This window comes from Cnephaeus nilssonii, assembly GCF_951640355.1.
Source record: "Cnephaeus nilssonii genome assembly, chromosome: 5".
NCBI classification, from domain to species: domain Eukaryota; kingdom Metazoa; phylum Chordata; class Mammalia; order Chiroptera; family Vespertilionidae; genus Cnephaeus; species Cnephaeus nilssonii.
The window spans coordinates 54,400,559-54,414,573 of NC_137076.1; the positions used below are offsets into that span (position 1 = coordinate 54,400,559).

The window sequence follows — 14,015 nt, forward strand, 5'->3', positions numbered from 1 at the left end:
TCATCACACAAAAGGTTTGGACCTTCTTTGCTTGTTTCCATTGTGTGCATGTACCAGAGCACTTTAAATGTCTTGTGATTGTTTCTTCTCAGAGGCAATTTGGCAATTTGTACCTTCACTGTGTTCACTGTAGACTAAAATGAATAATGAAACAATGTGTGAGTATTTCTTAGTAGTCATTAGTAATACCATATCATTTTCATGAATTAAGAATTCTATTGCCATAATTTATTACATCAACACTTTTAGGGAGAAAAATCATTGATAATAACAGATACTAAAAGAATATATTGAGAAAATTCAACAACCAGTTTAAATAAATAAATAAGTAAATAAATAAATTAACAAATCCTATCTAATAAAGAGGGAATGTGCAAATTGACTATCACACTGTCACAAAGATGGCAGCACCCATAGCCACAAGATGGCAGCACCCAGTCCCCTCAGCCCCACCGAGTCCCCCAGTCCTTTCAGCCGAGCAGGGGGAGAGGGGTGGCAGGTGCGCTGTGTGGTGGGACCCACCTCAGGCAGGTCCGGGCGCTCCTTGTACCTGGCACAGGAGTCCCACAGTCTTTTCAGCCCAGCTTGGGGGGAGGGGAGGTGAGGGCAGCAGGTGCACAGTGTGGCCGGACCTGCCCTCAGCCCCCCAGCCGCCCAGGGCTGCCTGAGGCTCAGGTAACCAGGGCCGGCTGAAGCTTGCACTGCTGGCAGTGGCAGCAGCAGAGGTGTGATGGGGCATCGCCTTCCCCTGATCTCCGGGTCACCTCCCACCCCTGAGGGCTCCCGAACTGTGAAAGGGGGCAGGCCAAGCTGAGGGACTCCCCCTCCAGTGCATGAATTTTCATGCACCAGGCCTCTAGTTAATTTATAATTCTGAAAGAATCTAGAAAACTGCATATTTAACTAGGAGCAGAAATGATAGTAAATAAAGAATATAAAAGAGAAAAAAAATGACTTTTGTTTTATAAAAATATTTAGACTTTTCTATGAAAAGATACCATAAACAAATCTATTTTAAAAATTGATGTGGAGTGGAATTGCACTGTAGAACCCAGAGGTTTAATCCCATGAGCTATTTTAAATTGAGAATGAGAGGGCAGTGTAATAAAAATAGACAAAAGATGCAGAGAAATAAATCACAAAACAGAAATCCAACAGCTAATAAAAAATATGCAAATATTCTTATAGTCAGTAGTAAGTAAGGAAACTCATTGCATTAGCAGATTTTAGACTGGCCACAATTAAAACAAAACAATATCTGCTATTGCTGGTTGGGATATGAGCACAAAAGCACTGTCACACATTGCTGGCAGATATATGGATTTCATAGTGTGTTAAAAAATACTTCGGCAATATCAGTTAAAATTAAAAATGTGTATTCTTTGAATCTGCACTCCATCTTAGCAATCTATCATATGAAAACAAAAGCATCTATTATAATAAAAGTGTAATATGCTAATTAGACCAGACAACCAAATGAACTTCTGGATGTCATTCTGGACGTCCTTTCAGACAAAGCTGCCATGAGGGGGGCCGAGGCAGAGGTGGTTGGGGGCGATCAGGCAGGCAGGAGAGCAGTTAGGGGAAATCAGGCAGGCAGGCAGAGGTGGTTAGGGGTGATCAGGCAGGCAGGCGAACAGTTAGGGGCGATTATGCAGGCAGGCGAGTGGTTAGGAGCCAGTGGTCCCAGATTGCGAGAGGGATGTCCGACTGCTGGTTTAGGCTTGATCCTGCAGGGATCGGGATTGGGCCTAAACCAGCAGTTGGACATCCCCCAAGGGGTCCCAGATTGCAAGAGGGTGCAGGCCAGGCTGAGGGACCCACCCCTCATTATCGAATTTCGTGCACCAGGCCTCTAGTTACTAAAGAAACAAGAATGCTTATTTTATCATTTTGTGGGTGGGGGGATAAGAAACATAGTAAATACTAACAAATAGAAAAATATTATGGTCTATTTATATCACAGAATACTATGTACTATTTAAAATAATGAATTAGAGTTATCCTAGGTGGCTTGGAAAGATTTTCATGAAATCTTGAGTGAAGAAAGCAAAATATGCATAATATGATATCAATTTTGTAAAGCAAAAATAAGCATTACCAAAATTATTTATTGGACACTTGTTTATCTGCAAGATGCTCTCTGAGAAATCAATGCAGTGACACAAATAAGTGGATTCCTGACATTTTGAAGATATAGGACAAAAATATAAAAAGGCAAATAATAATGTAATGTAACATAGACCTGCTTTAAACATGAGTGATATAAATAATGCTATGGTTTCCAATGAGTTGTTCTGCAATCCATACATGAATCAAGAATTGCCATAGCCCAAAGAAACATGCCACTGATATGAATCTGTGTTTCTTATAATAATAATCTTGGTAGCATCAGGCTATCAGAAATTGAGATAATATAAGCAAAGCACTCAGTACAGTGCCAGGCACAGAATAAATGTGCATAAAATGGCAACTATGCTTATTGTTATTATTATTGTTTTAAAAATGCTGAGGTTATGCTTTTTTTAAAGAATATTACAGAGTTGAAGTGCTTCCCTACTTTGGCACTACAAGATTCTACAGACTCGTCTAGCATTATTATCCCCGCCCTAGAACCAGCCATTTCTCTAAGGAGTCTTGGTTCCTTTTATTGGAGAATAGTCTTTAGAAACCAAAGTCTGGGCACTGGATGTTCTCGATGCTACTGAGGTATCACTGTTTCCAGGCTCTCTCAGTGGACAGATCTGGAAAATACATATATGAATACTAAGCTCTTTGTACACGTATTTATAATTATTTCTGTATCTATCCATCTGTGTCTATCCATCTGCATTTTGTCATTGGCCTCCAGTTTCCAGTCAAAACACTGTTTTCTGCCGAAACCGGTTTGGCTTAGTGGATAGAGCGTCAGCCTGCGGACTGAAGGGTCCCGGGTTCGATTCCGGTCAAGGGCATGTACCTTGGTTGTGGGCACATCCCCAGTATAGGGGGTGTGCAGGAGGCAGCTGATCGGTGTTTCTCTCTCATCGATGTTTCTAACTCTCTATCTCTCTCTTCCTCTCTGTAAAAAATCAAGAAAATATATTTTTTTAAAAAGCCACTGTTTTCCTCAGTTATTTAGGTCACCTTCATTTTCCCACCCCTTTTAGTGAGTTGATATCACTTTCTATTAAACTTGTATTTCTACGTTGCATGTTATGATAAGTTGAGTCTTTCATATAGAAATTATTTTCCTATGAATAATTGGATTGACTTCTTTTATCTCAATATTCTATAAGCTATATTTCTAACTTTTGTATTTTTATGCTGCTGTTATTGTACATATGCGATCTAAATTTGTCCTTTATTCTTACTTACTCTCTCATTTATAACAGGCCTACTCTCTCATTTCCTTTTATCTCTTGAGATATATCCTCAATGTGATCTCCCTTGATGGCCACCTGTGTGTTAATCACACCACCTAAACCTTGTGAACCATTCATTGCCATCCAGTCTTTTTTTTTTTTTTAATTTTTATTGATTTCAGATAGGAAGGGAGAGGGAGAGAGAGATAGAAACATCAAAGATGAGAGAGAATCATTGATCGGCTTCCTCCTGCACGCCCACACCGGGAACTGAGCCCACAACCCTGGCATGTGCCCTTGACTGGAATCAAACCTGGGACCCTTCAGTCTGCAGGCTGACACTCTATCCGCTGAGCTAAACCAGCTCGGGCGCCATCCAGTCTTCATATCTGCCAGAGCCCAGTAGTGAAGTCCATATACACTGTCCTCTCCCTTTACAGACCGTGGGCCTCTTCTAGCCAGCCAGTTTTCTCAGAATTCCCATGCTCCCTTGGAAGCTACACCATCTCAGTCGGTCTCCTCACACCACCTTGGGCTGCAGTTTGTGATGTTAGGCTGCAGAGCCATCATCCAGACGCTGTCCACACCTATGGCTGCAGTTCCATATTGGCCACATGGCTTTTTTAAGGGCTTTGCAGCCCCATTCAACAAAACCCCTTTACTTTTGTTTTTTTTCTCCATAAACTTTTTGTGCTCTCTATTACAAAATCCCCCCCCAGGGCAAGGTACAAGGAGATACGGTGATGGACCCTTTCTCAAGAGCCCCTCAGCTTCTCCTCTTTCCTTCTTTCCACCAATCTGCTCATCCAATTCTGATTCCCTGTAAGTTAGAAAGGGTTCTCACGTCATCACGCAGTCTTTCTACCATCTGGCTCCATGGGCTAAGTTCTTCAGATTCTGATTCCTTGGATCCGCAGCATGCTATGCATTGTGAGGAAAGCCATACTCTCCCAAGTGGAAGCCTTCCTTTAGGAAATACTGGTGTTGCTTTGCGTTTTAAAACTTCCTTCTTGAAATGCAGCTGTCTTCTTTGTTCTACGGTTTTTCTTCATGGGATGTCACACAATCACTCACCTCATTTTAAGTAGTTATGTTTATTAAATAGCTATATGTTTTACATTTTTTTCCCACAGGTTACAAATGGGAGCTGATTACTTAAAAACTTGAGCATAGAATATTTATTAGCTATTTATAATTTTTTCTTGTTTCAAAATTGACAAATACCAGAAATTAGGTGATTTATTTTCAGTCACCCTCAAGGAAGCCATTATTATTGTCTGAATGGCAGAGGCAGGAGCTAGGAACAGTGAGCAGTGGGAAGCAACACTTTACTATTTCAGAGCAAAATCCAACTACATACACACACACACACACACACACACACACACACACACACACACACACACACATATATATATATATATATATATATATATATATATATATATATATAATCACAAAAATAGTCACACATAGAATTTTCTACCTGTTCTTATGCAACCTCTGGTCTCGTTGAAAGCATTCTCATCACTGCAGTTAATTCCAGGCATTCTCCTAGGACCTAGAATATCTCACATGTGCTCATAGATACACCCCTCTAGGCTGTAGCATAGAATTCCATATCCCCCAGCTCTTTTGCAGACTATCTGCTGTTGTCACTCTGAAGCTCAGGAAGCCTGGTGAAGGTGTATTGTTGAAGCTCTTGCCTCCGTACCTGTCCAGGCCAGGCTGTGCTGATTTCACACAGGCCTAAGCCAACCTGCTAGACTCTAGCAGCTAGAGGGAGAAGCCCTTCTCCTGACCTTTGGACCAGTTGCCTCAATCTCATTAGAATGGAAGATGCTCCCAGTGCTCTTGTCACTTAGGACATTACAAGGGTGTCTAAGCTCTGTGACAGGAACTGGAGTCAGATATATATATATATATATATATATATATATATATATATATATATATATATAAATTATCTCACACCATTGTTAGTAATATTTCTTTATAAAGCCTATATATATTATAGCATCATGATACATATAATAATATAGCAACAATATTTTGAATACTTATGAAGGGTCAGACACATACTTATTTTTTATTAACTAACAGACTTTTTTGAGACATTTTAGGTTTACAAAAATATTGTGCTAAAAAGTACAAAGTGTTACCATCTACCCCTTACTTGCACCCCCCTCCTTCTGTTCCCTGTTATTAACAATTTGCATTAGTGTGGTGTATTTGTTTTAATTGATGCATCCATATTAACACATTATTTTACACACCTATACTCTGATATGTGTTTTGGGATCCTTTCAACAATCAGACAAGATATATACAATCCCCATTTTGAAAATAAGGGAACATTGAATATTAAATCTGGATTCCCTCGAGAATGTGTAAGAACAAGATCTTGGAATGTTATACTCTTCCTTCTAGTTTACCTATTTTGAGTAATCTTCTATTACAGCTATCATCATGGGCAAGAGCAAAGCAAGAGGCAAGAGCACAAGAGAAGGGGGACTCTTTGCCTTGGGGATCTTAACCTTCCAACATTTCACGTGCTTGCTTTGTTTCCCCCTAGCCAATCCATTGTTTCCCAGGCTAGACTGACAAGCAAGCACCTTCCCTACCTCACCCAGCTTCACTGCGCATATGTCTATCTCCCCCCTTGTTCGATCCCTTCCCCAGTGTTCTTCGGGGAATGGACTGGTGGTTCCCTGCGGAACATGAAGTAGCTTCTTGGAGAAGCTGCCCAGATAACCATGCTTATAATGTCCAGTCACTCCTTTGCTCTCCTTCTATTATTAATATTAATAACTAGTTAATTGTGGTGATAATACATTCTGGCATATTAATTAAACATTTATTAATATAATCAAATATTTTATCTTACAGTGAGTGGACATCCAATACTCAAAAGAGCTGACATCCGGATTGTTGGGAAGTTAGTGTGCGCATCTATGAGAGAAAGGAAAATGAGACAACAGTATTTATCTTAGAAGTATAATAATGTTTTCAATACAATTTTGTTCTCTTAAGAGTTGAACATATCTACCCAAAGAAATAAGTTAACATTGGCCATGAATTAATTCAGTATCAACAGGCAAAAAGGCAAGCATCTTTGCATATTTAAAGTTTTTCAACAAGTCAGTCTATAACTTCTAAATATCTTTGGATGAACAATTCATTGGATATTCTTCATTAAAACAAAATCTGTTGAAACCACTGTGAACTACTCCTTTCACTGGACTTAGAGTTGTTTTGTTCCATTACCAATAAATTCCATAAAGAAACTTCAAACCCTAGCCAGTTTGGCTCAGTGGATAGAGAGAGCATCAGCCCGTGTACTGAAGGGTCCCAGGTTTGATTCCAGTCAAGGTCATGTACCTTGGTTGCAGGTTCCCGGCCCTGGTCGGGGTGTATGCAGGAGGCAACCAATCAATGTGTCTCTCACATGGCTGTTTCTCTCTGTCTCTCCCTCTCCCTTCCACTATCTAAAAATCAATGGAAAAATATCCTCGGGTGAGGATTAACAACAACAACAAAAAGAAACTTCAAGACTCTTATTTTTAAAAACTCAAACTTTTTCGAAATGGTTTCTCAAAATGTGTTTTAAACGATACGATTTTATTAGTGTAGTCATAGTAGTAATTTTCCTTATTCTCAATGATCACTCTAAAGTGAAAAAAAACTGACAGTTAATATACAGTATTCCTGATTACTTGCCTTGTTCAGAAAGGGTTGAAGCACAGTGGCTAACACTAGTTCCTTAAGAGTCTTGAATTTAATTTTATCTATCTATTATTCATCCACCTTCTGTCCCCCCTTCTCTCCTTCCCTCTGTGCTTCTCTCCCTCCCTTCCTCCCTCTCTTTTTCTCTCCTTCCCTCTGTGAATGGATTGGAAAACAAGTGAAGGGGCACTAGTTGAAGGTCCAGACTGTAAAGATTGCATAGAAATTAGATATGAATAGAGGCAGCAACTACATGACAGGTGTTCCATTTTTACAGTTCTTACCCCCGATCTATTACTTTTATAAATGACTGGTTTCTAAAAATAAAAATCTCTCTCAAGCTCCTTCATGCAGTAGAGTTTACTGTAGAATACATATGGAAGTCGTTAGGATGAAATCTTTAGAAAAGCCAACTACAAGAATTATGTTAAGTCGGGGCCTCACCAAAACCAAAACCAAGCTGGACTCAACATCATGCTGATACTCTAACCAGAAAATGTTAGCAGTGAAACATTTGAAAGGGAGAAAACAAGTGAATACTAGCTAAAATGGAGAGGTTAGCTTATATGAAATTCAGTTATTCATATTCTTTCTGTTAGTAATTGAGAGAGTTTCATTTAAAAAAAAGTTTTTCTTTATTTCAATACTGAAAACAAGTGGAAAATGCACAATAAAAGAATAAAAATATCGAACATGGGTTGAGTCACAGAATGGTAACAGATCCATCAGTCTGCTCCTTTTTACAGCATTATTAAGATAAAAATTGGCTAGATTTCTGCCACCGCTATTCAAAAAAAAGGGAGGGGGAGCCAAAGAATAAAGTTATAATGAAAGACACAACTACAACACAGAATTTCCTAATAAGCCCGGATAGCACTTACCACTATTTCGAGTGGCAAATATACTTATGAGAAAAGAATATAAAAATTACCTTATAAAAATAAAACAAAAATTAAGTGATAAGGAGTTATAGAAACCACTCATTCAGTTATTTATTCATTCAACAATCTGTGTCCTCTATTATATATTCAAAAATATTTCTTGTGAAGGCATGAGTAAAAGGTTTCTACATCCCCCTAATTCTGTTCCTTGTAAAAATGATTTGAATAAAATGTAATATTTTTCAAGGAAAAAATATTAAGTTATGGTTGTGACAACGAGGAGCAGAATGCAGAAGTTTATTTTTCTTTTGATAAAATGTAATTGTTCTTGTCTCATGTTTCCTACATTTGACTATTATTCTTGATTTTTAGCTGACTGAATTAGGAGGACCACTGAATGTCTTTTAGAGGTGTGATTTTACATTAAGTTCAGTGACAATAAGTCACTCCCAAGCTGGAGAAGACAGTGTAAGGTCAGAGAAAAGAAGCCTTCACTTTTCAATGGTTAGTTTCCATATAAAAATTGGCACTTGGTGCTCATCAAAGAAGAAGAAATATTGGATGTGCTCTAAATGTCCATTGTGGTTTTGAGCCAACTACCTGATGGAAGTCATCACTTATATGTAAATGAACTGTCATTGGCTTGCCACTGTTGGCAATCGCTGAACTGTGAAGGGTATGTCTTAATAAGAACCACAGCTCTTCACAGGCTTTGATTTACTGGAAATAAAAAAGTCCTCTGAGGCTACAAAGGACACTTGTTTCAGATAAAACGTCTAGACAGTAGCAATATATTTAGGGCTTTTATTATAGCAAAACTGCAAATTAGAATGGAGTGGTGAGAAAGTTCCTGTGACCCAGCTGAGTTCTAAAACACTGCTTCTGACTAGAGTCATACAATCTTCAAAACAGCTCAGCCAAATTAAATAAAAGTGCATTAAGAAAAAAAAATAAAACAATGAAAGATGAAGACTTAGGTTTGGTACATCTTTCAAAGTAATGTTTTCCATTTTATTATTAACCTACATTTTTCTTAATAAATGTAGCTGTTAGATTGGTGGAAAGTTAAAACTTTCATGACCCTACAACATAGATTATTTATCAGAAAATTCAGATAGAAGGGGATTTTTCCTTGTATTCATTCCTTTTCCCGACTTTCATTCCAAAATACAATTGACATACTGAATTCTGGATAACTATTAATATTTTTATTAATGTTGTTAATAATAATAACATTAATTTTGCAAAATGCTTTAGAATTTGCAGTGTACTTTCACATAATATGAATTAGGGAAACTTTAATAGTGTTAAAAATGACTAACAGAGACAATTCAGGTGACATAAACAAACTTTCTATTTGACACTTCATGAAGTGGACACCTCCATTTGGAGAAAGCAAAATGAGGTGGAAGGCAGGAAGCTTTTATAGGACAATGAATAAGGAAGAGAAAAATAGGAAATATGTAATTGGCTGGGGTCACATAGTCGACCTTCTTTGGGGTGAGGAGGAACAAAAAGATAAGTTTAAAGCACAGAATTGACTTGGTGTTTAGGAATTGGCTGACTGAATATATGGAGTTTCTCATCCAGTGCAGCATTTACAGGGATGTGAAAATTATCTAAGTTTTGGTTTGTTGACATGGCACCTGAGGAAAGAGCAACTCCATCTTGAGTCTAGAGATTTATATCCATAATAGGTAGACCAGGCCAGCTGGCATGGCTCAGTGGTTGAGCATCGACCTATGTATGAACCAGGAGGTCACGGTTCGATTTCCAGTCAGGGCACATGCTTGGGTTGTGGGCTCAGTATCCAATGTGGGGGATGCAGGAGGCAGCCGATCAGTGATTCTGTTTCATCATTGATGTTTCTATCTCTCTCTCTCCCTCTCCCTTCCACTCTCTGAAATCAATAAAAATATATTTAAAAATAATAATAATAGGTAGACCAAAATTTTAACTGCTCTCTCCTTTTAGCACACTATGTTTAAAGAAGGACATTAGTCAGGGTAGGTTAACCACTTTGAAAAATTATCCCCCAAATCCCTATGGCTTATAATAATAACAGTTTCTTTTTTGCTACTTCAAAATCCAGAGTGAGTCAGCAGGGACTCTGCTCCATGCAGTCTTTCAGAGATTCATCTTAATAGCTTTGCCATTCTTTAGGGCCAGTCTTCACATGTAGGCTGTAGACAAAAAAGAGAATGTAGAGAAAAACATACCCACTTCTTTACTTCAATCAGAACTTGGGACATATCACTTCTACTAACAATCTATTGGGGAGAACTTGTCACCTGCTTCCATCTAAATTCATGGAGACTAGAAAATATGGGTCTCATTTTACATCAAAGAATAGAATATTCTACTTTCTGCTGTAGGAGGTAAATTTCATCACTCATTATTTTAGGAAGCAAGAAAAACTTCAGATAACTTTACTTGAATTGTCATAATTCTAGTTTAAAATTTAATCACAAAAATATCCAAATAATTCAGTCTTTTTTAGGTTCTCTAATATTTTGATGTTAAATCCCTTATACAATTAATTTAAGGATCCTTCATCAATGTAAAGGGAAATATTTTTATCTTTTATTTCATAGATACGTGCTTTTTTTTTTTTGGAGATTGAAGAACCCGGCTTTTACTTCTATTTTGGTTTTGTTATTCAAATAAAAATCACATCAAGTAAATACTTTCAGTAATATGCTGATAAGAACCATTCTTTTTTTTTTTTTTATAAAAACCACCTATTTCCAGTTTGGGGATGTAGGCTATGAAAAATTATTACTTACAGAGCAATGTTGGGAGACAGAAATGAACCATCTCCAAATTTTTCTATATAAGCAATCAAGAAAAGAAAGTATGATAAAACGGTGTTAGGCAAGAGTGGATTGCCACCTCAGAAGAATTTTGCATTTTATTCCAATGGGAAGAATATTGAGGAATTAAACTTTCTCATATTTAAAAAGTATTTTTAAATAACTAAGGGGTAAGAGTAAAAGAAAACCAAAATTCTAAATAACTTTGCTGAATGTTTTGAGCAAATATGCTGGTTTAAGTCTGCTTTCTTCAAGACTGCTATCTCTATCTGGAATAAATGCTCAAACTTTCATGTTTTGGAGTTATTAAACATATCCATATTGGACTTCTCTTACTTATGTTTCCTCTAAGTTTTTTGCACATTTTCCACATTGTAAATAACATACATTCCTAAAATAATAATGATAATAATAATAACAAAACAAAACTATATTTTCAGCCTCCCCCATACAAAATTTTTCTGTGCTTGCCCATTATCACTTATACAGTGATAATGGGCAAGCACAGAACATTGGTCCTGTTGGAATACCTCAAGGCAGTGGCACGGCTTGGTGCTTCTGAGATTAGTAACTGTGGGGTAACCATAATTTTAACAAGTTAGATTCTGGGATGATAGGAGTGATTCATAGAACTTCTGCAATCTCAACTTTTTTGAGTTGTCTATATCTCTTAATAAGTATATTTTTAATCAGTACTAGTATACAGGTAGTAGTACACTGTTTTGTTTGACAGAATCCTGACTCATATATTATCTCTCCTTCCCTCTCGTCCTTCTTTCCTTCTTTCCTTCCTTCCTTCCTTCCTTCCTTCCTTCCTTCCTTCCTTCCTTCCTTCCTTCCTTCCTTCCGTCTTTCTGTCCTTCCTTCCCTCTTTGCTAAATAATGCTAGTCAGCAAAGTTTCTACCAATGTAAAGGAATATAAAGGTATTTAAAAGTTAACATGCATTTTTCAAAATGAAGACGTTTTGATGCACTCCATACATGTACATGCTAGATATCAGATCTCCGGGCATGTCACACTGTCCCAAGCAATCCCAGTTCCACTTTCTCCCTCATATCACTGCAGCCTCATCTTAGTTGAAAGCATATTTGATATCCTAAATAGTATTTCTATAAGTAATTCTCTATAGAAGAAAAGCCAAGAATATCAGAAAAATAACTTTATTTTTGATAGGATGATAACTTGATGAAATCCCAGAGGTTTGACAGTTGCTTATAATCCACAAAAATGAAAAAGATGCAATAGGAAAAGATTTATCAAGTTAATCTTTATACATTTTGACAACATATATATTAAAGATTAAACTATACAATTAGCATAGTTTCAATGATGATGTATTGGTTAGTTTGGAAGTAAAATCTCTCATGTAGTTAGATGACTAATGGAACACATATATTGAGATTTTGTAATACGTGAAATATGCTTATAAGAAAAACTGATAGTACCTTATGCAAATATAAGTCCTATAGCTTTTCATCATAAACCAAGATACCTGCCTAATGTGTGAAAGAGTCTGAAAATATGTCTTTGAAACATCATCGGTGCTTCAGAATCTCAAATTGGTGATTTTCTTGATAAAAGTGTGAGTTTATTCATAAAACTTCCTTATACTAAGAGAAAAATATCAACAACAACAAAAAACCATATGGAAATAAAAACGTGAGTAACTTTTTAATAAAATGGAGTAGCTGGAGCCAGTGTTACTTATATAATCTAAGGCCCTCATTTTACAAAAATAAAAGCTGAAATGGAGGGTTAAGTGAGGTCCTACAGCAATTTAGTGCCTGAACTGAGATTGGCATAGGATCTTCTGATTCCCACCCAAGTCTTCTTTATCCTGTTTTATATTACCTCCCAGGAGACAAAGTGAGTGGATATTAAACACCTAGAAAGAAGAAGGATCTACAATGTAGGCCCAAACTAGACCACATCACGAAGGAACTACACACCCCATATAATTTCTCCCATAATCTCTCTTCACGCAGGAAAAATTTCCCTGCAGTTATTGCTTGCACACCCCCCACCCTTTCCACAAGCTTTAGAATAGGTTAACTAATTTGATCAATTAAATTGGTTCCAGGTGTTAATGGATCCTGATGGGTTCTTGTGTTACTTTGCATTTGAACAAGGTCTGTCAGGTCTTTGTGAGTGACTTTCTGCCAGAAACTTTAGACAGTGTGCACACCAGTTTCGGAGCATCCCAGTAACATTCAGGTCACCCCTGACCACTAATTTCACAGAAACACAAAGACATCCCTTTCTAGAAATTCTGTATATATTATTTCAGGTTTGATATAGTGAAAGGCCTGGTTTAAAACCCTGACTGCCAGGCTAGCTACTGCACAGTCTGAGTTAAACAACCAAAGAATTACATTTTTTAAAACTTATGTTTCTTATGTAAGAGAGTTTATCAATCCCCACTTCTTTAAAATACTTCTTATATTTGTCCCTTTCTTGTTTACTCTCACATTCATTCTGCTAGTCCAGAATCTTATTACTTTTATTATAGACTTCTTTTTTTAAATTTATTTAAAATTTGTCTTTATTGTGAAAGTATTACAAATGTCCCTTTTTTTCTTCTCCATTGATCTTCTCCGCTCCACACCCAACCCTCCCAGGCCTTCACCACACTATTGTCTGTGTCCATGGGCTATGAATATATGCATATAAATTCCCTGGTTAATCAGTTAATTTCTCCCTACCTATCCTCACCTTCCCTCTGAGATTCTTCAGTTTGTTCTATGGTTCTATGTCTCTGAATCTATTTTGTTCATCAGTTTATTTTGTTCATTAGATTCTACATATGAGTAGGATCATGTAATACTTATTTTTCTCTAACTGGCTTATTTTACTTAGCATAATACTCTCCAGGTCCCTCCCTGCTGTCTCAAAGGGTAAGAGATCCTTTCTTTTTACAGCTGCATAGTATTCCATGGTGTAAATGTACCACAGATTTAATGGGCACTTGGGCTGTTTCTAGATCTTAGTATTGTAAATTGTGCTGCTATGAATATAGGGGTGCATATATTTTTTCTGATTGGTATTTTGGCTTTCTTAGGATATATTCCTAGAAGTGGGATTATTGGGTCAAATACCAGTTCTATTTTTAATTTTTTGAGGGAACTCCATTTTACAGAAATGAAACATATTTGAATATTAATTTTGTATACTGCAACTTTACTGAATTTAATTATTAGTTTCAATAGTTTTTGGTGGAATCTGTTGGGTTTTCTACATATAGTATACGTT

At 37.0% G+C, this 14,015-nt stretch overlaps 1 protein-coding gene across 1 annotated transcript in view; it reads left to right on the top strand.

Moving 5' to 3' along the window:
* Window positions 1-6,337, top strand: part of IQCM (IQ motif containing M) — a gene marked incomplete at both ends in the record, with an annotated part of 278,350 nt that extends 272,013 nt beyond the window's left edge. The window contains one exon of the mRNA XM_079770258.1: window positions 6,234-6,337. Within this exon, the coding sequence (XP_079626384.1) occupies window positions 6,234-6,337 (104 nt within the window). The remainder of the gene's footprint in view (window positions 1-6,233) is intronic.
* Window positions 6,338-14,015: the final 7,678 nt, after the last annotated feature.